Source organism: Lutjanus erythropterus, chromosome 10 (assembly GCF_056507025.1).
Source record: "Lutjanus erythropterus isolate fLutEry1 chromosome 10, fLutEry1.hap2, whole genome shotgun sequence".
NCBI classification, from domain to species: Eukaryota; Metazoa; Chordata; class Actinopteri; order Lutjaniformes; family Lutjanidae; genus Lutjanus; species Lutjanus erythropterus.
Window position 1 is genome coordinate 7641071 of NC_139326.1, and position 26614 is coordinate 7667684.

At 38.3% G+C, this 26614-nt stretch overlaps 2 protein-coding genes across 6 annotated transcripts; one reads left to right on the forward strand and one right to left on the reverse strand.

Moving 5' to 3' along the window:
- Positions 1 to 2753: 2753 nt before the first annotated feature.
- msmbl (microseminoprotein, beta-like) lies at positions 2754 to 4689 on the reverse strand. Its single transcript, XM_084729452.1, has 4 exons — positions 4552 to 4689; positions 4163 to 4244; positions 3817 to 3940; positions 2754 to 2987 (listed from the first exon to the last, which is right to left on the reverse strand). The coding sequence occupies exons 1-4, from the start codon at positions 4552 to 4554 to the stop codon at positions 2858 to 2860; spliced, it is 339 nt and encodes a 112-aa protein (XP_084585578.1). The 5' UTR covers positions 4555 to 4689; the 3' UTR covers positions 2754 to 2857.
- A 4742-nt stretch (positions 4690 to 9431) lies between these two features.
- On the forward strand, positions 9432 to 22988 carry kansl3 (KAT8 regulatory NSL complex subunit 3). 5 transcript variants are annotated; one of them, XM_084728093.1, is made up of 19 exons: positions 9432 to 9723; positions 9907 to 10077; positions 10206 to 10296; positions 11297 to 11482; positions 12483 to 12611; positions 12708 to 12824; positions 12917 to 13015; positions 13939 to 14010; positions 14107 to 14181; positions 14328 to 14485; positions 14616 to 14679; positions 14765 to 14953; positions 16330 to 16486; positions 16834 to 16911; positions 17195 to 17374; positions 19385 to 19472; positions 19739 to 19825; positions 20239 to 20345; positions 22109 to 22246. In XM_084728093.1, exons 1-18 carry the CDS (start codon positions 9512 to 9514, stop codon positions 20306 to 20308), a joined length of 2223 nt encoding a protein of 740 aa, XP_084584219.1. In that variant the 5' UTR covers positions 9432 to 9511; the 3' UTR covers positions 20309 to 20345; positions 22109 to 22246. The 5 variants fall into 5 exon arrangements, with proteins under 5 accessions (XP_084584219.1, XP_084584220.1, XP_084584218.1 ...); XM_084728095.1 differs by having other exon boundaries at positions 9453 to 9723; positions 19698 to 19825; positions 22109 to 22988; XM_084728094.1 differs by lacking the exon at positions 19739 to 19825.
- Positions 22989 to 26614: the final 3626 nt, after the last annotated feature.

The window sequence follows — 26614 nt, forward strand, 5'->3', positions numbered from 1 at the left end:
CTTATTGTACTGACTCTTTTTTTTTAATATACATGAATAACTTAACAACAAAGAATTTAAATGAAATAATTTAATAATTTAACTTGAAATATTCTTAGAAAATATTCAAGTGTAAGTTTAAATCTGACAGTATTCTTGCCAATAGACAAATATTACAGTTTTGTATGTTCAGCCACCGTACTGCACAGTGATTAAATGCATGGTTGAAAGGTACGTGTACTCAGCTACTGTACTTATTGAGTACAGTTTTAAGGTATTTTTGCCAAGGTTATTATAGTTAAAGGAGTAAAAATTCACAAAGGTTACAGTTACCAAAACCAGCCACAATTTATTTAAGTCAACAACAAGACTCACCATGATGACAGCAGACCTGTAGGATTTGAATGCTGGTAAAATAAGACTAAAAATAAAATAAAAAATTATTTTTTTTAAGTCTGTCTGACTGTCCAAGAACGTTTGGAATTAAACAGGAGGGAGGGTGATCTATCCAATCAGCCTGTAACTTCCAGTAAATCAGGGTGAAATTATGTTTATATTGGAAACTGATCAGTCAGCCAAGGACGGATTATCAGTTTATCTGGCACATTACAAGGAACACAATGTTTTTACCTTCAAAACACATAGAGAATGCCAGACCTTTTGGTTCGGCACTATATGAGATAATACCACAGTCTTTGGCAAAATGCTTAACTGATGTTTTATGACTGGGGTCAGGAATAAGACCATGCCACTCTCTCTCAAACTGTATCATCCGAATCTCGCTCATTAAACCACCCGCGCCTCCCCCAAATCAAATCACCTGTGTCTTGTTAATTTGTCATTTGGCGTGGTCAGTTTAGACCAGTGGTTTACTGGAAACGGTCACAGGAAAAATGACAAATACAAATAGACAAATAGTCTAGACCAGAGGTTCTCGTTTTTTTTCTCAGCCAAGAATCACTTGCTGCTGGTTAAGAAAAGTGAAAGGTCAGCTGTCAAGGGGCACATGAAACAGAACGGTCAAAAAATAGAATTACTGCTTCAGGTGTGGCTCTAAGCAAGGTCTCCCTAAAATTAAAACCATAGAAAACAAACTCATCATCAGAACTGCTTTATGTTATCATGTCATATCTGTGCTGTCTATATGTCTGTCTATTGTGTCTTTTACTGTTTTACTGCATCACTGATTTAATATTAACACTAATTTGAAAAATATATAATTAAATATGTTACTGCCCCACAATTTTTTGTCTCCACCAATCAGTGAAGTTACAGTTTACGTCCATGTCTGTCCAGACTCATATAATGTCTGTAGTGAAGACTAAAAATTAATTTAACCTGGAACGAACCACTATATTGGCCTGTAACTTTAAATGAATTTTAAAAAGGTATGAAGTGTTTTTTTTTTTTTTTGTTTTGTTTTATTTTGTTTTGTTTTGTTTTTTTGGTAAAATGGTAGTAATCACTATACATGTGTGATTTCACTGAATAATGTTCAGTGAGAAACTTGCTGTCTTCACCTAGAGACCTATTTTTTACAGAGGAGTACAGAGGACTGATAGAGAACTGAACATCATGACATCCCAGTGAAGTTGACCTTTGACCTTTTGGATATAAAATGTCATCACCTCATCATTTTATCCTATTAGATATTTGTTTGTAATATTGTCAAAATTAATGTATGAATTCTTTAATCATGGCCAAAAATGTGTTTAACGAGGCCTCCATGACCATGATCTTTGACCTTTGACCACCACTGACCACATTTGTGTCAAGTTTGAAGAAATTCCCTCCAAGTAATTCTCAGATGTCACCTTCACAAGAACGGGATGGACATGAGGTCATAGTGACATCGATCTTTGACCACCAAAATATAATCAATCTGACATGGATCCATCTGCAGGGTTAACACTGCGCTCTGGCCCTTCTGTATGTTATCCTAGTTGTATATGTTAATTAATTTAAAAAAGAGGGTCGCACTCTGAGGTAATATGATTTTATGAGCTTTACATTTTGTAACATTTTGTGTTGATATAACATCTAAAACGGTCTAAACTCACAAAATAGTCATTTTCTAAGGATTTCATTTTTAAACAACAACCTCACCCTGATTTTCCATTTAAGATAGAGTTCCAGTTAAGATACAGTGGACCTTGGGGGCATTTATTTTGAAAAACAATCCTCATCCTGAGCTTCCTGTCAAGTTACAGGGGGCTTTTATCTATGGGGCAAAGCATCATTATAACAGCATAATCCTGAGTTCTCTGCTGAGAGACTGTTACTGTCTGGGGCTTTTATTTGGAAAATGCAAAGTCTGTCCCTTGTGTCCTGTTGAGATACAGTTATTCTATGGGGCTTTTAATTTTTCTCATTCTGAATTCCTTATTAACATCCAGTTACTGTCAGGTGGCTTTTATTTTGGAAAAACTGGGTCCATCCATAGATTCATGTTAACATGCAGTGACTATTGGGGGTTTTTTCAAGAGAGAAGTCTGGCTCATCCTGACTTTATGTTTTAAAAAAAGCCCAAAGTAACCCTGTGTAAAATCTTATGGTTTGAGCTATTTTTTCAAAACCTCCTGTTGAGCCACAGAAGACATTTTACCACTGTTTACACATCCTGAGTTGTACTTCTTGTGACAAGCAGGCCTAACAGATTTATTTATTATGTTTAAAATCAGTGGAGGACTCGTGATTTTCCTGTAACAGAAATTCTCTTATTTCACGTACAAACAGTTACACATAAAGAAGTCAATAATGAAGAAACACAGGCCTATGATTTATTTCTTTATTTGAAATTTCATTTGTGCCAGTATTTGATTTTCATTTACAAGTCTCTCTCCCCCCATCAGTTCAATAACATCAACCAAAAAAGTCTTCACTTTCCTACTGCAGCAAGAATTGGACAGAGTACAGTTGGGTCGTCCTTCTTGTGTACTATGTATTCACATGCCTGTGAGTCAAACACTGACACACAGTCATCAGGGAACTTCTTGGGGATTGAATACCTGCAATCACACAGTAAACACACAGTTAGAAGTGGAATCAGGAGGATTTGTCCGAGCTGTTCAGAGATGCACCAGAAAGTTAGCTGATTGTTGAGTTTCATTCCCAGGACATGAAGAACTGTCAACCAAATTTACCCATGGACAAGAGGCTGTAGCTTCAAGTTTGAAAATTCATCGTAAAATAAATTTAGAGAGGAAATTGAGATATTTAAATAGGGTTTTTTATACAGGCACTGGCACAGGTATTATCCTCGCAAACAGTTATAAGCAAGTGAGCGCTTGCTAATAAGTGTCCTTTTTGATTTTCACTAAAATAATTCCTTGGCTAACTTAACTGTATGTTATATTGACCATTTCAGATTATAGTGACCAAGTTGTTTTTGCTGACCACATGGCAAAATTAAAAGGAACCAAACCATTTGAAATGTGCCAGATTTTCCAAAAGCTAGGATAAGATAAATTTATTGATCCAACACAGCTCAAAAAAGTACAGGCAGAAAAAGGGGGTGAGTGATAAACAGAATGCCAATACAATAAAGATAAAAGATATAAAGATATATAGAAGATGTAGAAAATAATTTTTAAAAAGTGCAATGAAAACACAATAAAGAATATTTGTGTTGTTCCTAAAATAAAAACTGTTGTGATCAGTGAGTTTTCATAAATGTCTGATGTATCAAAATATGTTACCAATATATATATATATATATATATATATATATACATATATGTATTTAAAAAAAATTGAAAAATGTGAATTTTCGGGCAATTATTTGATGTGTCAAAACTGTCCCTCTAAAAATGAGCATGTTGTGATCTGTGTACTTACGCAGAGCAACATCCCATGCAAGTGCAGTCCATACATGCACTGTTTCTCCATTTAGATCCTACAGCATGCCATGTGCCATCAACATCGTCCTGACAATGGGTCATGGGCTTCTCCGTCGGAGAGACTGGAAAGAAAAAGCGCTCAGTATTTTTCAGCACAGTCATAATGTAGCATCATGTTAATTTTTGATATTGTTCTCATAAAAAACTTGCATGTGTAAAAAAAACATAAAAAAGTAGTAAATACTTTTCAGCACAGACATGTTCAATGACAAAACTTGGGCATATAAATCTACTGTATGTTTGTGTGTGTACAGTTTGGGTTGTTTTGTTTTTTTTTCCTTTACCTGGTCTGACGGCCTTAGAAATGCAAAAAGCATCTGAAAGTGGCAGCAGAGCACATAGCAGCAAAGCCAGAGCCAAATATTTCTTCATAGGAAAACAGAAACAGAAATAATCATTTTAATGTTTGATCTCAGTATACTGAATCAAGATATGTGTCCCAGCATGCATTTGTAATCTCTATTGATTACATAAATTGTTACCATTTTGACCACCATGACTTCAGGTCCATCCCATAAAATGAGTAGAAACTAATTATTATCACTTTTATTCACTCGTAAACATCACATTTTATAAACACATCCACGTTTATAATTTACATTACTTCATCATGTCAAAACAGAAAAACAGCTACTAACAAACAATTTCATAACTCAGTAATTTAAAAACTCACCATGATGGCAGTCAGACTTGTCTGGTTTGTGATGTGTTTAAGCAAGAGTTTCAAATATGTTGCATTTTTAATGAAGGTGTCTGTCTTTTAAATGGTGTGTCTGCAGGAACCTTTGGAATTAGATAAGAGGAAGGTTGGTTCCAGTGGTTTACTGGAAAGGTCACAACCGGTTGCATTTGTTGTAACAGAAAAAACAACAGAGACAAATAGACAAATAAATAGACAGTTTTTCAAAGCCAAGCCAAGCTGTTAGCGAATGATTTTATCATTATATAATCATTAGAAAATGTATAATATACATTTACCCTCTCTATGCCACACATGTCATTTACCCAAGACTACTCTGCCTCTTATCCAAACATCCAAACAGACACACACACACACACACACACACAGACACACACACACACACACACACACACACACACACACACACTACCTAAGCTAACCTAATTTCTGCTTCCTGACATAATCAGAACTGCTTTATGTTATCATCTCATGTCTGTGCTGTCTGTATGCCTTTGAGTCAAACACTTTCTCACAGTCGTCAGGGAACTGTGTGGGGAAGGAATACCTGCAATCACACAGTAAACACACAGGTGGAATCAGTAGGATTTTCCGAGCTGTTCGGAGACGCACCAGAAAGTTAGCTGATTGTTGAGTTTCATTCCCAGACATGAAGAACTGTTATTTTTATTTGGTACAGCATCCTGAGCACAGCAGAATACTGAGAAATAAAGGAAATTCATACAGAGGAAAGAGTCTCTGCAAATGCAGCTGCCAGCACGCACCTCCAGACGGTCATAAGTGATGACTGACAGGGATTTTGATTAAATGAGTCTATATTGTTTTTCTTGTAAGACAAATGTTGCATATTATGCCTTTGTACAATACTTTTTATTAACTGACTTGTTTTATCCATGTCTGTTCTTTGTTCACTGTGCTCCAAACTTTTATCAGTGTGCGATGTCAAATGTATCAAGACAAAGAACACACCATAACACAGGCATTATATATAGATCCAATATCAATATATTTTGGGTGAAAAAAACGAATCCACTAAAGTAATGATAATCATGACACGTAATGTGATCAGTGAGTGAATTTTATGGCAGTTATTTGATGTGTCAAAACTGTCCCTCTAAAAATGAGCATGTTGTGATCTGTGTACTTACGCAGCGCAACATCCACTGCAAGTGCAGTCCATACATGCACTGTTTCTCCATGAAGATCCTACAGCATGCCATGTGTTATCTTGAGTATCCTGACAATGGGTCATGTCTATAGGTGGGAAGAAAAAAAGTGGTAAATATTTTTTAGCACAGACATGTTCAATGAAGAAACTTGGGTATATAAATATACTGTATGTTTGTGTGTGTGTGTGTGTGTGTACAGTTTGGACTGTTTTTTCTTTTCCTTTACCTGGTGTAACGGTTTTAAAGTAGCACATAGAATCTGAAAGTGGCAGCAGAGCACATAACAGCAAAACCAGAGCCAAATATTTCTAAACAGAAACAGAAATTTCAATGTCTGATGTCAGTATACTGAACCAAGATGTGTCCCAGCATGCATTTGGCAAAACCCCCCAATTGGCAAAACCCCCCCATCCCATAAAATGAGTAGAAACTAATTATTATCACTTTTATTCACTCATAAACATCACATTTTATGAACACGTACACCTGTTAATTTGCATTACTTCATCATGTCAAAACAGAAAAGCTGCTATCAACAAACAATTTCATAACTCAGTAATTTAAAAACTCACCATGATGGCAGTCAAACTTGTCCGGTTTGTGATGTGTTTGGGTAAGAGGTTAAAATGTTTTGTATCTATAATGAAGAGCTCTGTCTTTTAAACAGTGTGTCTGCAGGGACCTTTTGAATTAAAGTGATTTTTAGATTTATCTTTTATTTAATGTCTATATTGAATTTACAGTTCAGATTCATTAAGATGTAACAAAATATAGAAGAAAAACAGGGAGTGCTGCACTGGGTTGAAAAAAGTATTTTTGATCATATAAAAAACGAAAAAATCAACCACTCTTCAAGGATAGGATATCAGTCAGATAAAAATAAAATGAAGAAGGACCGTCAGACTTACAGTAATGGAAGTCAATCAGATCAATCAGATTTTTCTAGACTTAAAACCAATACCTTCTACTTCCATTACAAGCTCATTGTTTAGTCATTGTTTGTTTTATTTTTATCTTGATAAAACATAGTTCTTCTGTGCCATGTCCACTTTTACAAGAATCAGTTGAAGTAAAAATGTCCAATTCTTTTTCAGCCTATTTTAGCTTAAGTGTCACATGACCTGAAGAGACGTTTCATACTTGTTATTCCTTCCATTTCCATTCTCTCTCAAATAAAGCTAAAACTTCAAATATAAAAAAAACAAACAAACAAATAAATAACACCACTAAAAATTAAGATCAAGAGTTCCTCCTATAACATGGGATCAAATGTGGGATATACACTAGAGGCACAATCTGTGGATAGATTTAAACTAACTCTAAAGAGCCAGTGTGGGGGATTTATTGGCATCTAGAGGTCAGTGTCCAGATTGCAAACACCTCATCTCATCCTCCCCTTCCAAGTGTGTAGGAGAATTAACTATGGCTGCAACACACACACACACAAATGTTAAAGACCCACTCTGCCAGTGTTTGGTTTGTCTGTTTTTGGCTACTGTAGAAGGATTAAAGGATAGGTGGATACAAGGCGACTTTATTTATAATTTACAACAAGGTTGTAAAATAAGATTATGATATAGTTCTCTTTTTGTTGATTGGTTGGAATTTTTTGAAAAGAACAAATTAATTTATTTGGACAGGAGGGGGAATTCAGCATTCTAGGAAATAGAAACAAAAAAAACGTGGTGAAACATACAGCCTCATAGAGGATCAATGTCCTCTGTTGATATAAAAGGCTCATTCTAAGGTTATGAAAACACAAATTCAAGTCATACACTAATAAAAACATACATCTGAAAGTTATGTTAAATTTCTGCCATACTTTGCTAACTGATTTTCCTTAATCTTGCTCACTGGACCTTTAAGGTTCTAATTAGTAATGTAAAAAAACAGAACATTTAAATTATGTATTTAAATAGCAACACACTCAACACACTGGATGAGACAATTCACAAACGAGTATTTCTGTGGAGGAATTTTTATTTATTTGTTTTTTTTTCTTTCTTAATTTTTCTTTTATTTTTGTAATTTCTTTATGTTATGTTATGTTATGTTATGTTATGTTATGTTATGTTATGTTATGTTATGTTATGTCTGTAATCATCCAGAGCCTGCTGTAATCCAGTCCATGTTTTGCGTAACTCACTGACGCGCCACAAACTGGGTTGCCAGTTTGGTTAATCTGTAGCGCAGACTGTCCTATTTGTTTTTAACCCGCTGAAACAGGGGGATATAGAGCTTTACATGGCAACAAATCATACAACAAAAGGAAGTGAATCGTGTACGCACTGAATATTTGTGTTTACGTAAACCGAGAAAAACGTCCTTCTTTGGTGTTATTTGGCTCAAAAGAAGACGTTTAAACCATCTCGACAGACATGGAGTAACAGAGTGGCAAGGTAAGCAGCAGAACACAGCGACGATAGCGCCTTTCGCTTAGCTTTTAGCTTGCTATGCTAACGTTAGCACGCCAGGCCAACCCATAGTCAATTTACACTGCGTTAACATCAATGATAAATATTGAGCTAACAGCCATGTAAATGAGTTATCATATGTTAGCGGTTTATGTGTAGTTCCGAAGAACATTAAATTTAACTCGAAGGGCAATGATATTATATAAGCTAGCAATATTAAATGTCTGGCAGTAATGGGTGGTGCTTTCTGTGGACAAAGCACCTGCACTTCAAATTATGCGATGGCAGTAGTGTAATTAACGATTATTTTCCTTATCAATGACTCCACGGATTACTTCCTCGATTTGGCGTTTTGTCTATAAAAGTCCAAGAAATAGTGTAATATATCCATCACTTTCACAGAGTAGTAATTAATACCTTCAGATATATTGTTTTGAACTGTCCAAAACACAACAGATATATAATATGCTATAGTAAAGTTTAATAAACAAGCATATACCCCCATGTATCCAACAAGCTGGAACCAGTGATTTTTGATAATTTATTTCGTACGTTCCTGGTACAGACCCCAGCAAAAATAACATAATTTTATTATTATTTTTTCTTTCAGTAAATATTAATTTGAGCTACAATGATTAATTGATCAAACTATATTGAAAACTATTTTGATAATCAATTTAGCATTTCAGTCGTTTTTCAAGCAAAAATCTCAAACATTTGCTGCTTCCAGCTTCTTAAATGTAAGGTTTCGCTGCTTTTATTTGTTATTTATGATAGTAAATGAAAATCCTTTGGGTTTTGGACTGTTGGTTGAGGAAAACAAGCGATGTGAAGATGTAACTTGGGGCTCTAAGAAATTGTGATGAGCATTTTTCATAGTTTTTTGTATACAAAACAATAAATTGTGAAATAATTGGCATACTAGTCAATAATAAAAATGACCGCTAGTTGCAGCCCTAAATGAAATGCCAAAACTGTCATTCCCACTAAAATCATGACATGTATCACAATATTTTTTTGGCATATCATTTAGCCCAAATTTATTGAAGTCAAGCCCAAGCTGAGTAAACCTTGATTATCTCAGACTTGACAAAGGCCTTCCAGAGCCTCTGAATTATATTGTACACATGCTTTCACACGGGTTGTGTAAAACTACTTATTGACAAGTAAACTGATCTCCTTGTTTTTATCCTTTCAAGATATTAGTTCCTTGGTGTAAGGCAAAAAAAGGAATTTGTTGTTTATTCAGCCTTTCTCAGATAATAAATTTTGGCTTCTCTTCCCCAGTCGTGTGTGAATCCACCCAAGTTGTTAAGCCCTTCCCGGGGCCCTTTGGGGCCCAGGAAGAGGATGCATCGTGGTGGGGATAAGGACTTCCAGATATCAGCGCGAAAGATGGGCACATCCTTGCTTTTCCAGCTGTCAGCTCATGAAAGAGAGCTGGATTTGGTGTTTTTGGACCACAGCTATGCCAAACCATGGAACGCCCACCCAGATGCCAGCAGTGCCCGACCCACAAGGACGCTGTTTGTTACCCCTCGTCGCCAACCTGAAGCTTTGTTGTGAGTCAAAAATCTACTCTTAATCATCTGTAACAGAATTAGATATCATACTACAACTTGAGTTCGTCATCTGCATCCCAGTCTGTTTCTTAGCTCTAGTAAATCAACATCATAGTGATCATACACATCAATTAACTATTTTTCTATCTTGCTGTAACTTAAATTTCTTTTCTTTGTCTGCAGAGACTCTGATTCTGTTATAGATGTGGAGACGGTCACACCGACGCCTGTTCCTCTGTACGATAACCAGAAAGCTCTAAGTGTGATGAAGGAGTGTGAACGGCATGTTCTGTTTGCTCGCACGGTTGCTGAGAGCCCTCCACCCCCTGATGACTGGGAGGAACACATAAACAAGTAATCAAACATCTGGAGCGTTCATTTAATATCTGCTCTTTTACTTGACGTTCACCTTCATTGAGAATAGAACTGAAAGTATCTCAGTCACAGTGCTCTGTTTTGACATTGTCATTGTTCTGTTTCAGGACTGGCTGGTCAGTCGCTCAGAACAAACTGTTCAATAAAGTCCTTAAAGCTCTGCAGGCTGAAAGACTAGCTCGCCTGGCCAATGAAAATGTAAGTTGTCTCATCTTTTCTTGTAATTTAAACACAAATGTTTTCAAACTAATGAATAATCGGTGAAAAAAACTTTAGTTTGGTTAACAGCAGACTGACTGCACATGACTGCTACAACAGGTCTGGACCCCTTGTGAACTGTTCATCGCGTGAGTGGTTTTTATATGAAGCCCTTGTGTTTACTCTTAGGCACCATTTGTGAGTGCTGCTTTGAAACAGTTCAATCTTTATTGCTCTTTGAAATCATCATTTATTGAACAGTGTAAGTTGCAGCAGTGTGTCTGCTTCCTCTCTTGTTTGATAACATGGGCACTGAAAAACAAAATTGATTGAGCAACAGTGACTGACTGGAGTATTTATATATCTTACGTCACAGCTCTGTTGGATTATCATCATGGACTGGATGGTTTCATCAATCATGCATCCAACAAATCAATGCAACCACTGAACCATATCTCAAAGGCTGTTGCAAAACAGAGCGCTCTGTTGGGAGTAAACACAATTTTGCCTGAGAAAGACTTTGTAAACCAGTACAATGTTTGTTTGTTTTTTTTACTCTAAAAGCACTGAGATTGGTTTTGATCTTGTGACAGACCCTCAAGTAAAAAACAAGATCAATAATGAGATTATAAAATGAATCTGCACTACTTTCACACTGGCCAAAATCAATTTTTTTGATGCAGGTAGTTGTTTTTAACTATTTATTATTTTTGATTGTATGTGTGTGGACCCCAGGAAGAATAGCCATGCTTATGCTTGTGCTAATGGGGATCCTAATAAAGACATAAGGCATAGTTTCAGTGAGCATGTGGACTCTATACTAAAGTGAAATCCAGTGTTGAGGTTATTGATAAACCATCATGTATCATCATCTGAAAAGCACCCCTGTTACTTTGAGTTCCACATTTTTAAAGGTAATGCAAAGCTTCGTCCTGTGAAATGATCTAAAGTAGCTTACTGAATTATGGCTGGATCTCTTGTGTGATCTTGTCTCCCTTAGGCTTCCAATGAGCCAATTTTGCGGAGGATAGCCGTGGACAAGTGTGCCAGGAAGGTGCGCCATGCATTAGCCAGTGTAAACTGGGATACCAAACTGACGCAGTGGTTACACACCACCATGATTGAATCCTTAAGCCTAGCCATGCTTGCTGCTTACCTGGATGTGCTGCAGACTCTCAAAAGCAAGGTATGATGTGTGTTATTGCATGAAGAGTAAGAACAGAGGTCTTTGCACACTGGATGCATTTTTTTTTTCATGTGATTAATTCAAAAGTTAATAACAATTTTCAAACTTGTATGTAGTTAATGCAAGCTTTCACATCAACAACAGAATTTGCAAATTGATATTGTGGCTTTATTTTTCAGATCAAGGTTGATTTTTCTAAGGTTTCACTTCAGACATGTACGCATCTGACCAATCAAACTGCATGTTGCTGATAACGTCACATCCAAAACATCCAACATGGCAAAACACTTGTTTCATTGAACTCCTGTTATATATGTGATAAAAGAGAAAAGAATGAGACAACGATTTCAAAGACAACATGTGGAGAGGACTAGGAGATTATCTACAGTATGACAGTGATGTGCATGTTAAGCTTCACCAGCTGGATAAATTTATATCTGCATGCATACATTATTATTTATATTAAATTCATATTGATCATTCAGTAAAAGCGTTTTTGTAATGTGAGTTAGACAAGCAAGCATCAGAAGTGGTGTAAAAATGAAAAAGTAGAATCCAAAAGATGTTTGTTCTTTGAATCCAACAGATTTAGAAAATATTTTAAAGAATACAATACAACCAATATGTACTAGGTTATTTAGTTTATTTAGTTTAGTGTTGTTTTAGAGTTATTTTAGTGATCTGCTCACCTTTTTATTTATCTCAGTTACTCTCCTAAAAGTCGTCCCCCCCCCCCCCCCCCCCCGCCCCTTTTTTTAAGTAAATGGTGCATCAAGTCATCATCACTTGATGTTGATTCCATCTTTTTGTCATGCCATGATTTTAAACCGCGTAATTTATTGGCGTTGCCCTTAATTTGCCTCTAAATTTGCTGCTGTAAATTCACATCACTGTTGGTGTGTAAAGGCCTTTAGTCTATATTTCCTGTCAGATGTCTGCACCACCATCTGCAAGATCTAGGCTTCTATATTCATTACTGTTCCTCTTTGTATCCTGGAAGTTGCCCTTGCTGATTGACAGAATGTTGCTGACGACGACAAAGACTGGCGCTCCGAGTGCAGAGGCTCTGTCGCTGCTACTAAAAAGGCCCTGGGACCCAGCTGTTGGAGTGCTGTCCCAAAATAAACCGGTAACACTTAACCGCCTTCAGTCTGTCATAGAAAGCACTTCGTTCTTCATGATGTGTAACAGTTAAAGACCAGATCCCTGTCTGTTTTCCTTTCAGAGCAAGCTTCCTGGATCCCCGCTCATCCTAATTGCACCATCAAGCCCAACCAATCCTGCCCTCTCTACCTCACGGCGAATGAGATTCTGGCAGTCGCAGCTCTCTTGCTTGGGAAAGGTCTCACTCAGTTAACTCTCTGTGTGTTAACAAATAATTTGGGTTTTATGAATCTCAGAAAAGTGCCTCTAACAGATGTTTGCCTTTGTCAGGTCATCCCAGTGCACAGCCATGTAAACAGTGGAGCAAATATTGGCATCACACAGTGTCTAGAGCACATGTTGGGCACTGTAAGGGCCAAGGTTATGGAGGTAGGATGTTCTGTTTTTATGTGGTCATTATGTAACTGTAGATGCAGTTTGATAACTGATTTGTTTTAATGTATACATTTGAAATGGCGTTTATTGCTTGGAAACAACTTAGCAAAACAAATTCCTGCCTGGATGTGTAAAACTTGAGTTAATCGTTTTATGTTTATGGGCCTATTAGAGAGCAGCTTTTGCTTTTGTCAGACTGGGCTTGGGATAAAGTTGCTGTTGTAGCATATTCTTAATTTACAACAACAACAAAAATTAAGTTCCAACAGCAGGGATTGACTGATGGCCAGTAAAGTCAATCAGCCAGCTGGCTGTGCTTTAAAAAACAAAAGTTAAATTTATTTTCCAGACATTGCTTTGTGAGTGACATTACTGTGTCACTGCAGACTTTGCTCTTCTCTGCCTGTGTATGTCCTTGTGCAAATGAGTAGCGTGACTCCACAACACAGTCTCAGGCAGGCCTGTTTACTTCATAGATGAAATGGCAGTCAATCCTAAAACAGTATACAAGTTACAACACTAAAGAACATTAATTTCATTGTGGAGAAAAAAACATACAACTGCGTTGAGAACGATGACTCATGACAAACCCGACAGTGCATCTGGATGTACTGAGTGCGCGACTTTATCTTTCGGTTTAATGGACAGATAAATTATTATATGCAAAATAAAAAATAATATTTTTTTTTCCACATTGTAGAGTTGAGCCAGCAATATTTGCTGTGTGTGGCAGGAAGGGTATGAAAAAGTAACTATTAACTAAAGCTGTAAGACCTTGTCTTAAAAGTTTCTTTGAACACTTCAGTGATTGTGTGGATGAAATGGGACTGTGTAGAATACAGTTTGTGTGGTGTTTTATGTTTTTGTTTGGTGTGTCTGCAGCTTCATTGATTATGTATTATGAATTTCACCACTAGGTTCACAGTCACTTCCCCCACAAACCCATTATTCTGGTTGGCTGGAACGCTGGTGCTCTCATCGCTTGTCATGTAAGACTTCTTTTAACATGTCACAGTGATCTAATGTGAGGGTACACTCCTGGAAAAATCCAAATGATTGTACTAATGAATACTGCTTCATTGTAGGTATCCCTTATGGAGTATCTGACTGCAGTGGTGTGTCTCGGCTTCCCTCTGCTAACAGTCAACGGGCCAAGAGGGGTAAAAACTAAGGCATTATTTTCCAGTGATATGTGTTTTTTTTCTTTTTGCATGTGAATTCTTCTGGTATTGTTTCTACTAAGAAAAGTGAACTTTGACTTCAAATCAGTTGTTGCAATGAATGTTGATGTGTTACTGGTTTACAGGATGTGGATGACCCACTGCTGGACATGAAGACCCCAGTGCTGTTTGTGGTGGGCCAGAATGCTCTGCAGTGTAGCACAGAGTGCATGGAGGACTTCAGAGAAAAGCTGAGGGCAGACAACAGCATGGTGGTGGTGGGTGGAGCAGACGATAACCTCAGGTCAGTCACAACCTCATGCTGTGGCTTTAAAGACAAAGAAATCATATATAATCAGATTCTTTCTATTTGAGTTCAAAGATGTTAATAACATTCAGTAGTAGCAGTAACACAAAATGGTTTCCCTCCACAGAATCAATTCAGCAAAGATGAAATCGGAGGGACTGACGCAGACCATGGTGGACCGCTGCATTCAGGTTGGATCTTGTGTTTTTTTTCTGGAGTGTTTCTCATCCTCAGCAGTACCTGTTTGAGAACAAATCTTTTATCTCTGATCTGCAGGATGAAATAGCCGACTTCTTGTCAGGCGTCCTCACACGAGCAGAGGGCCACGGCCATGGCTCTGGGGAGATGAGGGATCTGGACACAGAGAAGAAGAAGAGGCCTCGGCGGGAGCTTCCCTTTGACATGGAGAGAGGGCGACCTTCGTCTCCCGCGCTTAGAGTCCCCATCTCACCATCAGGTTCAGAGGTCAGTTAACAGCAGCTAAAATTGCCAGCATTTTTCAAAGGGTGTCTGTTATTATTAGTGTTTAGATTAAACACCAGGGCTGCGTTTTATTATTGAATTAATGTAACAATATTATTAATATAATAGAATATTCCTTTTTCTATATGGAATAATACTGAAACACAGTAGCATCACATGCAATTAACTCTTTGTTTTGTATTTCTAAAACTGGGGTACTTTTAGACTAGTTGTTCAGTCATGGGAAAAATTATGGAAAATAAGAGAACTAGTAGTATTATGATAGTAACTGACATCCTCAAAGGGAATTTTCTTGTTTTTCTTGTCATTTTCTCCTTTTTGCTGAGTGTAAAAAATGCCTGACCTGCCAGATGATGTGAAATTGTAATCTGCCAGCCGCAGAATGGTCACAGTTTTTCGTGACAGGTTTTCACGCCCTCCAGTAACTAGAGTTACAGAATTTGCTGATTAAGATCAGCAAAGTGGCTTTTTGAATGAAACTCATGAGTCCTGGCTCTGATACCTGTCTGCCATACCAACTCTTGATGAAAATGAAACACTGAAAATGTCTCAGAAGCATTAAGAAAGTGAGAATCCCAATTTCTTTCTTTTTTCTTTTGTCTTTGGTTCATGGCACAGTGATGCAAATATGTAATCTCTGGTTTTCATGTAGAATTAAGATTTTGTATACATCATTTGGGAGCACTTCTAATATACAGACGTCATTTGGGCTACCTAGAGCCATGTCCCAATCAAGGTATCATATACTTAATATTAAAAGCAGCATCACTGTGAGTTAACGCTGGACAAGGACTCGGATTCCTTGAGATAACGTTGACAACGTTATTCTTCTTTGTCGTCATGCATTCATCGTACTGCAGTTTGTGTTTTTTTGTAGTAGTTGAAGAAGTTAATTAGTTGTGTTGCTTTGCAGCACAGACAACAGTCTCATGCACTGTTTGTATTTGATTTGTTCTTGTTTAACATCACTTGCCCTAAGTCCGAAATATTTCCAAATAGTGGGTCATGATCAGCTTTGAGGGACTAGTTCTTTGCCTTGTGTCATTTCATTTTTCTTTTGCCTGCTCTCTGCTATATATCAATTTTCTACTCTGGACTGCAGCTGCAGCATCAAGGCATTTTGCAAAGGCTGCTGCTGCAGGGCTGCTGGCTGTTAGTTAAGAATATGCTCAATTTGATATGTAGCAGATTTTTCTATGAATGGAGCATGCATTTTAACTGTGGGAAGCTGAAATCATGATTAATATTCAGTTAATTGTGCAGCCTTAGGTAAAAGGTTTACACTGTCTACATGTGAAATGATTGACTCTGACGAATCATTACTCATCAGGTGTTTCCTCTCTTCACTGTGTCCTCAGGATCTGTCTAGTGTCTGTAGTAGTCCCACTTCAAGTCCCAAACCCAAGACATCCGGCCTGTCTCCAGCACAGAAGTCCAGTCTGATTACAGCCACGCAGCTCCTCAAGACACACATGCAGCGCTCTGGAACAGTACTCACCCACAAACAGGCTCAAGGTTAGTTTGTCACCACGCTCAACACAAAGCACGTGGACCTACACGTTCGCAGTAATCCTTGGTACCTGTGCGTACACAGCTCTCACATTCACCCCTCTTTATGTAAACTTGTCACAATGAGTCATTGACCTCAACTTCTGCTGAATTTCACAAAAAGCTGTGCCAGCAGGGCAGACGGCGTGGTATGTGAGATGTGAAACTGATTGCAAATTAAAATTTTCAAGAGATTATCACGTCACGACATCTGATGGGGCAAGATGGAACGTGACTGAAATACTCTTCTCTCATCCTCTGTCTCTTCTCTTCCTACAACTTTCCTTTCCGGCTTTTTTTCCAATTCATTCCAGCTCAGTTTGCTGCTTTTATGAAACAAAACATGCTTGTGAGGAAAAATCTTCCTCCTGGCACTCCTCCTTGTATTTTTGGTAAGTGTCTGTCCCTCTTCCTTTCTCTTTCCTCTTTGTCTTTTCACTTCTTTCCTTGTTCCCATTGCCCTAATTTTATATGAATGTAACACACACTTAAAATACTGAGTAAACTAAAATATTGCAAAGCACGTTTCAAAGCAGTTTTATATTACAGACAATGGAAAATTGCTTGAAAATGAATGGAAGATTTAAAATCAATGGTAGGGTTACAGAAGAACAGTCTAGCAAGTCAAGTTTATGATTGTGTGTTTGTTTGTTTTGTTTTGTTTGCGTGGTGCAGTGCCAGTAACCAGTGATCAGATGGAGGGCCTGGACAGAGATGAACTGAGGTCCCATGGCAAGAGGAGGCAGACACCGAGTCCCACGCCAAGCAAAGCCTCCAAGAGAGCCAAGATCAAGGTCACCATTGTTTCCCAGAGCGAGTCAGCAGGGGGCAGCATCAGCCCGGCTGCGCAGGAAGGTACGACACCTGATGTCTTGATTTTTTGCTTCTGTACGAGGCTCTACGAGCAGTAATTTGTTAAATACTGTGAGGATTCATTTTGTTTTCTTATAAAGATGAGAAAACTTACCTGACCTTTGTTGTCAGTATGATCAGAGGGAACAGATACTGTACTGTCTTTGTTGTTTTGTGGATTGATAAAATCAGTAGTCTGCAGACAGGAGGGGACATCTGAAATTGTGAGCAGCTCACCTTCATACAGATCCCTAGATGGAATGATAAGGAGAAAAACATGTTTTTGTTTGCTACACTGTAATGTGAAAGAGAAAGTAGGACTTAAAAAAAAACATTTACAGTGGAAACTGCTTAAAGTGCTCGCATCTGTCTGCATTGGTACAAGAGATGATTATTAGAACTATTTAATTCCTTTATTCTTCATGCAAATTGCTATCTAATTGACATTTGTATATTTATTGCATGAATATAAACCAATGAAAGTGCCAGCTTTGCTATGTACTGAATTTTATTGATTGTTTCAAAATACTGTACAGCTGTTTGAAACACTGTCAGCAGCCTCCCTGTGCAGTTTCTTAAACACAGTGGACCTCATGCAAGAACCACTCATACCAACAGATTTGTTCTCATGTGGTTTGTATAAAAGATTCAAGAGGACTTAATGCATTCACCAATTTTCTCCTATTTTTAATTTTATCTTAGGTACAGACACAATTTATGAGTGGCCCAACCTTTCACAGGAGTTCTGTGCAATTAATCTGCTACCCATTAGTTTATCCAAACTGAAGCTTTTCACCAATAATTGTATATTTTATTGATTTAAAGAGTTTGGAAAATGAATTACACTTCATTATTATGCAGACATGATCCTGTTTGACTGTATTTTTAATCATAATTCTAAATTTACTTACACATACAGCACATCAGATGGTTCAATTAGCTGTTACCATTACTGTTGAGCATATTGATAGTAAGAAAGACTAAAGCCCAAAAAATAATCTTAAAAAAAAAAAAGATATGCACAGCAGATCATACAGAGTTGTCTCAAATTATTAGTGTTTGCTGAATCTAATGTGGGTCACTTGTATGAGCCCATTGAATGAAAAAAAAAAAGTAAAAAGAAAGTTTTGATTAGAATACAAAAATGTTCTTGCATAAGGCACAGTGTTCTATGTCTTTTTTAAACTGCTCAAATTAGTCATTGGAAACTTTGAAATTGTCCTCTCCCGGGCTGGCTGGGGCACATTTGTTTTCTATCACTAGCAGACTGTTTCTGGTTTGAGTAGACTACACAACTTAGCCTGAGGAACACCAAGTTTTGCTGCTGCATCTCATTCTTTGGTTTGTTTTTGGCAGCTTGTTCTAAGCGTCAAGGAGGCTACGTTTTTCATTGAGAGAAGATAACTTAATTTTTCTCAGCATGATTTCAATGTGCATGCAGCCAACAGAGGCAGAAGCAGACAGAGACTGCAAGACATGGGAGTAAAGTTAGAATAATAAAATTAACTGAAGCTTTAATTTTTTTTACTGTTAAATTATTTTAATAGCAGTTGTATAGAAGTGTTTCTGTCCCAAGCTTTTTGATCCAAATAAGTGGTTTCCACTGTATTCCTGAAAGAGTATGGACCTGTAATGCATGATTACCTAGTTGTGCATATTCAAGGGATAGTTTGGATTTTTTGAAGTGGGATTGTATGAGGTACTTATCCAAAGGCAGTGCATTAGCTACAGTAGATGCTGGTTGGCACACCCCGAGTCAGGAGAAGCAGGGAGGGGTTCCAGCACAGAAGCTAAGCAATGATTTGAAAGTTCATAAAATGCAAAGTATATTTAGGTACTGGGCTAGTGCTTCAGTTATTGTACAATTGGGTGTATGTTGTAGTACATTAAAAGGTATGAAAGTATCTCCTACAACCCCACATCAAATAATCTGAATTGTCCCTTTAACTATCTCTCTGCTGTTTTTCCAAGTTAAATAACCGACCATCATAACGTGATTCCTTTTCCATGCAGTGGGTGTTTCTGGGAAACCCTTAACAGTAACAGTGGGACAGACTGTGGCTGGAGCCAAGGAGCTCTCTGGACTTCTCACGGGCCAGCGGTAAGCTAGCGTGTCCTGCTGCACACAGGCACATTCAGTATAGAGCGCTTAAACCCCTAATCATGCCTGCACCCTCGCCCACTCCCACCCTATTGGACAAAAGTGTGTTTGGTGCAGAGGGATTGATGAGTGGTGTAACTCAGAGATTTGGGAGCCGAATGATGGCCAAATAGCACTTGCTGGGTTAGCTCCTGAGTAGACTGGTGGTTATGTGTGTCACTGCAGGTCTGGTAGTCTCTCAGAGATGTCTGGTGCCCTGTCCCCAGGCTCCAGCTCATTCAACAGCGTACAGCCTTGCATAGTGTCGGGGTCCTCCACACCAGTCCAGGCGCAAGCTCCGGCTACTGCCCAAGGTATCTCTGTCCTGTCCTGCCCTGCACGCCTGTTTGCACTCTCAGACTGTGCAGCTAATCTCTGCACAGTAGCCCAGTTCTAACCGCTTTGTAGAGTGAGGTTAAAGTTTTGAACACTGGATGAGAACAGTGTGTGAGGACAACATTTTTAAGCAAACATCATCATTGATCACCTCTTGCGCCATCGCTGTCTGTCACTGTCCCAAACCTTACCCTACGGACATGACTTTCATATGGTGTGTTTGTGTGTGTGTGTGTGTGTGTCCATCTAGTTTAGGCCTCTGGCGTGGGGGGCGGGGGGGTTGGGCTGGAAGCAGTTTGTAAAAACAGGAGCTGTTGTGTTAATATTCTTTGGCATTAGTTTCACCCAGATTTCAGCCTGATAAATTCACTGTCTCTGTGTTTGTGTGCAGCGCCTTCCGCCAGCAGTCTGCTACAAGGCCTAAGTTTCAGTCTTCAGGAGATCGTCACCAAAGCTCCTAGTTTGCCCTCCACAGCAGCCAACACAGGCAGCACCCAGGTACTTGCATTACATAACATTACATGAAAGTTTAAACAAGCAAAACATTCCTTGCAGTCATTCAAAGTCCAGTCACAACTCTGTCACTTTTATGGAATCATGTATACAATATTGACAACCATTTCACATAGTATTAAATCTGCACAGTTCTCAAGATAGTTCCGGTTTGAGCCTGTAACTGGTCTGCATGGCTGAATCAACACACACAAATAGTTAATAAACATCTCTTGACAGATACACCAGTCACAATGGATTTAATTTCTTGCATTTTATCTTAATAGGTGTTTTCTGTATACAAAAAAAAATCTAGGTCTGCTAATTGGATTTATTTCAACCATGGGTTCCCAGAGTTTTTCAGCCTGAGACCCAAAAGAGAAATCTGGTTTCTCTCCAGGATCCAAACTTTCCATATTAGGGACATGCCCCTGAGTCTGGGAAGGGATGCTGGAATGTCAAGCGCAGCTATTATGGATGGGTAATGTTAGCTAGCTACCAACACAATAGTCACCAATTAACAGACACAAGAAAAAACAGTAAAAATGCTACACAGACATGTGACTGACCTACTTTTCTGCTGTCAAAACACTGCTTCTTGAAAGTCTGTTCTATACACAGGAAAATTCTTTTGGCTTAATCTGATGCTGAGAATGCTGCATTTGAAGATGTCCATCCAATTAGAAAATTTTAAGCTCTCATTAGTGAGCAACTTCCCCCATGAAGCCAACATTTAAACTCTGACTTACATTTTCCTTTTGACATATTCACACAATCGTGAATGAGGGAATCACAGAAGTCAGGATATATTAATCGGGAAAATGAATTGACACGTCATAGCATTGTTATGCATTTTGAACAGGTCTGTGATTTTTGGTCCCAACCCCAGGTTTGGGAAAGGCTGGTTTAAACTTTTTAAAGAGGTGTTGACTCAACATTTTTTTTTTTTTTTGATTGTAGCTTGTGGTGCTGTTGAGTTATATTGTACTCTGAGTGGTTTCAGATAATTTGCCCCCACAGTTTACATCAATATGGGTTGAATGAACATCAGAATAGAGCTGCAATGATTAGTCAGTGGAAAGAAAATTAGTTGCCAGCCATTTTAATAATCATTTCAGTCATTTTTCAGGCAAAAATGTCAAAACATTTGCTGGTTCCAGTTTCTGAAATTAATATTTTTTCTGCTTTTCTTTGTATTTATAATAGTAAATTGAGAGTCTTTGGGTTTTGGACTGTTGGTTGGACAAAATAAGCAATTTGAAGACATCGCTTTGGGCTCTGGGAAATGGACTGGTAGCACAGCAGACATTCTGACTTGTCAGATCAAGAAAAACATGGATGGACTTAATAACAGTAATTATGGCTCAGTTCCATTAAGTGTCCCAGTAACAGCGACTGTGAACCAGCGTGCACAATTTAAGGATGTCCACTGTGTAGAATGCAACAATCATTAACACTCCTGTGAGTTTTCTGGTATGACATGTCAAAATGTCTGCTACTCCATTGTGATGAGCATGTTTAACAATTTTGTTTTTGACATTTTATAGAAAATATCATCAATTGATTAATCATTAGCTGTACCAAACATCACATTTCGGTTGTAGCTTGGTGTACCTGATAAAATGGCAACTGAATCTGTACATAAAACAGTAAAATGTGTAGACTTTGTTACAGAAGTTTCTGATGGGAGTAAAAAAAAATGAAATTCATCCTCACCCTGTATAACTGATCTGACACTATGTGTTTGTCTTCTCCTCCTCCACCCTCAGGCGGTCTGTGGGAAGCCCCAGGGTCAGGTCCTGAGCTCCATCGGTACCAGCAGCAGCACTCTGCTCCGGGCGGTGCCTGTGGTCACCACAGGAGGAGTGGCTAAAACCACCGCCATCCACCAGTTGCTCACCAACGGCGGGCTGGCCAAACTTGCCAGCAGCTTGCCCGGCTTGGCGCACATCACCAATCAGACCGCCGGTATGTCTCGAACTGCCAAAACACGACGGCCACGTTGAATGCCCAGGGGTCATTCATCCCTTGTTTTGGAAACAGTAGATCAGGATGTCTGTAGGCCAGGGAGGAGTGCCGCAGTAGAGGACCGTAGAGGACAGTTCTGTCAATGTGTGTATAGATAGTTTGCCTGGAAGAACCTGGCTGTTATAAGGTGAAAGTCAGATGTGCAGCTATTTGGCGTCAGAGGGCACAGTGGCGTACGACACGTTTTGTTTTCACATTGAGAAAGAGCCATATGGGAAATGTATGGTCAAAATTCCCAGTTTATGCTTGACACATAATGTTGATGTAGAAATGGATGCAAATGTAAAATATAAATGTATGAAACCATTTGATACTGAAGAATTGTGAATTAAGTTAAAGTCTATGTTGAAAAGGTTGATCCAATTTAACAAGATACTCAAAAGTTCAATCCAGGCCGCTTTTGTATGTCAGATTTGTTTGTTAGCCATTTCATGTTTGTGTTTATTTTGTTTGCCTCTTCATGTAGAAACATTTTGTAAACCCTTCCATTAAATCGCCTGCTTATAATATCCATAAGTGTGAATGAATTTCACAGAGACGTGTTGAAAAGCAATAAAAGTAGCACATGGCATTACCCAAGCTCTGTTCCTGTTGTTCCAATAAAGACTGGAATCAAACTCATGTTTTCATTGCTCCTGTTGTTTTTTTTCTTTCAGTGTGAATCAGTTGTATTTCTCACCCCTCTCACTTTTAACCAGTCCAAATTTGCTTTGACTTCTCATTATGTTCATTGTCCTGCTGTTTTCATTTGCTAACCTAACCACAGAGCAAAAGGGTCATTCGATCACACTGTTTGACAACTTTTGTGCCAAAGATCAAATGCTCAACTCCTTTTCTTAGTGTATTTTGAGGATTTGCATGTGAAGCTGTTAGTGCTGAGCGGTTTTGTTTGTGTGTCAGTAGGGCAGAAAGCCCCCACTTCGATAACGGTGACCCTTCGAGGAGCACAGCCGAGTCGGGTGGGATCTCTCAGTCAAGCTGGTGAGGTCGTGATGCCGGCTCACACCCATGAGCCTAAGGTGTGTCGCATTTAAGATACAAGCATCTAATGGCTCTTAATGTGGGCACGTTTTACTTTGAGCTCTTTATTTAGTTACTTATTGTCTCTAATGTGATGGCACGTGTTGATTCATGCAACATTTTCTGCTTTCACACTGCCCACATTGTTGTCCATAACACCCAAGGAAATTAATATTTTTGGGTAGCTCATGAATGTCTCCACTGCCATGGCAACCACAATGCCATGAAATCATTTTGCAAACCACAACTATTTTTGTGGAGATAGAGCATTATATAATGAATAATTATTAATTAATAATCTTGGTATTTTGTAGCTTAATGTGCATTAATTTAATTGCACACACTGGGGTTTTTAACTGTAAAAACAAAAACACACTGAACAACAGCTTTACTTCTTTTATAGTGTGGTTGTTTTCATAGATGACCTCTTCTTTTAGAGTCAAGAATTTTTGTAAATAGATTAAATTTAAAGGGACAGTTTTTTTTTGGGTGTAAGTTGCTAAGTTTTGGAAATGTAGAGCCATAGAGATGTCTGCCTTCTATTTAATATAATGGAAGTAGATGGCACTTAGCTTTTGTTGCTCAAAGTGCCAAAAAATAAAAATGAAAAACTCAACAGCAATGTCTGTTTCCAGAAGTCATGACCCAGTTACTGAAGATAATCTACAGACTTTCAGTTTCATGTAGGAATCATTTTCTACTGAAGCAGGAAGAGTACATCTACTCATGCACACCATGGATATAAACATTAATGGTGTCCTTGGCTGAGCTGTAATTTTAGCGCCACTAGTGCGGTGAAACGGTGCATTTGAAATGTCCAACTTCTGAACACATAGTCTTCTGCACATTACCAAAGTTAAACAAAAAACATGGCTGACCATGACAAACTTCTTTAGCAAGAGTACATGCAGTTGAACTCTTCACAGTTCAGCCACCTTGCATATATAAATGAAACAGAGTGGGAAATGGTACCCAGCTACCAAATACCATTAGCAAAACATATTGACAAAACTTTACATGCAGAACAGGTTTTATGATGTATTTTCTCAATTAAATGCAGCCAAATACAATTTACATTGCCTAATAATTGATGGTTTACTGTTTACAATGTGCACTTCCATGGGTGATGCCATTATTGTGTGACATTTGTCAACTGCTTCTTCATGAAGTCAGGGTATCATTTGCTCCAAGTGTACAAGTATGAACTTGAAGTTATGTTGCATCCTAGACAATTCCGATCAGAAATAATAAGCGCGAGTTCCAACTTGTAAACTTGGTGCAAATCCATCTACCCCTGCTGAAGACTGACATCACACAACAATGGCAGCACGCATGGAAGCCTAAAACTAATATACTGTTCAGTAAAAAATAATGTATAGTATTTTTTTTATTTATTTTTTGGCACTTTGAACCATCTAGTTCCATTATACCTCTACAGCAATATCTCCAAAACTCTGCAGCTCACACCAAAACAATCTAGGTGGATAAATACACTACAGGTAAGAGGAAAAATATGTACTTTTGATTTGGGGATGAACTGTCCCTTTAAGTAGTTGTTTTTTCATATTTTGATGTACATTTGTAATAGGGAATTACATAAAAAGCTGCCATGACTGCAGAGTGAAAATGACTTCCTCAGCGAAGTGATATCTTGATGGATCTAAATAGGAGGCTGTTTACAGAAAGGGAGCTGCACTTTGGAAAATGTTCATCTGATATGGCTGAAAATATCTTCACATTATTACTGAACATAGTTGCTTCACTCTAAAGTTATTGTCAGCCATAGAAGTAAATGTAAAACATTCCTCTGTCCTTAAGACTTTAATATAAACAACTTTATTCTTCTCTGGTCTGTGAGTTCATTCATTTCACTGTGCCCTTTTACAGCAGTGAAAATCTCGGCGCACAATTACATCCACCTGATGTGCGCTGGTGCTGAGCCGGAGGCATCTGGGAGCCGCAGCCTGCTGCTGAGACTGTACCCTCCCTGCAATGATGAACACACCACCCCACAACATGCAGAACACCTGCCTCACATCCTCCACAGTTCTCCTCCCCTGTTGAGGTGGTTGGAAAAGGCCAAACAGTCACTGTTGGCGGTGGATGAGCCGCTACGATGCTTAACCTCTGTGCAGGTGGAGCACAGTGACTCTACGAACACTGCAGTGGTGGTCTTAACGCTGCAGTCTTTGCTTCCTTCTTCTACCTTTAACTTTAATGAGCAGATTCTAACAGCCATATATACAACATGAGGATGAACTGCAACCTACCTGGACTGTGATAATGCCACTGTACTGGTAACAAAAGGACAGATGTGCAACTCTTCATGCTGACTATACCCTTATATCTTCCCTGAAAAATACTTTTTTTTAAAATCTTTGAGTGAATATTATCTATTTTGCATCTCATGTATGATAGGTCTAGACAAGCATGATTAAATGAGTTTTCAAGTTTGGTACCTGAAACATTTCCAATATGGCCAATTTGGAGATTCTCCCTAAACAAAACTTTTCTAAAACTTCTTTCATGAAGAATGCATATTTTTCTCCTGGCCTGTTGTGTTATTTTTCCATCGAGTTTCGGGGATATTGACTGTACAGATGTCTGCCTTCTTCCCAATATAATGGGATTAAATGGCACTCAGGTTGTGGTGTTCAAAGCACCAAAAAAAAAAATACACTTTAAAAATTCAAAAGCAGTGCCTCTTCCTAAAATATCATGTCCCCTTTCTTTCTGCAGTAGAATCTACCTGAACTACTTTAAAAGCTACTGGAACTACTTTCTTTTATACTAGAAAGGAAGTAGTTCCTACATGAATTATGGATCATCTTGAGTAACCAGGTCATGATTTTTGTTTTTGTTTTTTTAAATTGTCAGATGTATTTTTTGGTGCTTTGAGCACCACAAGCTGGATGCCATTTAGTCCCATTATACTGGAGAGAAGACAGGCATCTCTACAGCTGATATCTCCAAAACTAACAGCACTACAGGCCAGGGAAAAACATGCATTTTTGATTTTGAGGTGAACTGTCCCTTAAACTTTGCTTTGTTTCATTTTATTAGCATCATCGCTGGCGCAGGCAGTGTACAGATTTGGTGCTACGGTTTGCCAGAGCAGTGTTCCCAGTGTCCCTGGGTGTCGGGACCCCCATTTCAGTGGTGAGATAAATTCCAGTGTTGCCAGATGGTCGTGGAGAATAAAATAAAATATTGTGTCAAGCAGCACA

Excerpts from the sequence above, each read along its gene's own strand:
- msmbl (XM_084729452.1), bottom strand. Across the intron at positions 3,941-4,162 it reads TTCTAAGGCCGTCAGACCAG|TCTCTCCGACGGAGAAGCCC; the intron begins GTAAAGGAAAAA and ends TTTTCTTTCCAG. Across the intron at positions 2,988-3,816 it reads TGCATGGGATGTTGCTCTGC|GTATTCAATCCCCAAGAAGT; the intron begins GTAAGTACACAG and ends GTGTGATTGCAG.
- kansl3 (XM_084728095.1), top strand. The coding sequence starts at position 9,512 with ATGCATCGTGGTGGGGATAAGGACTTCCAGATATCAGCGCGAAAGATG. Across the intron at positions 14,954-16,329 it reads TCTCACCATCAGGTTCAGAG|GATCTGTCTAGTGTCTGTAG; the intron begins GTCAGTTAACAG and ends CTGTGTCCTCAG. Across the intron at positions 16,487-16,833 it reads CACCCACAAACAGGCTCAAG|CTCAGTTTGCTGCTTTTATG; the intron begins GTTAGTTTGTCA and ends AATTCATTCCAG.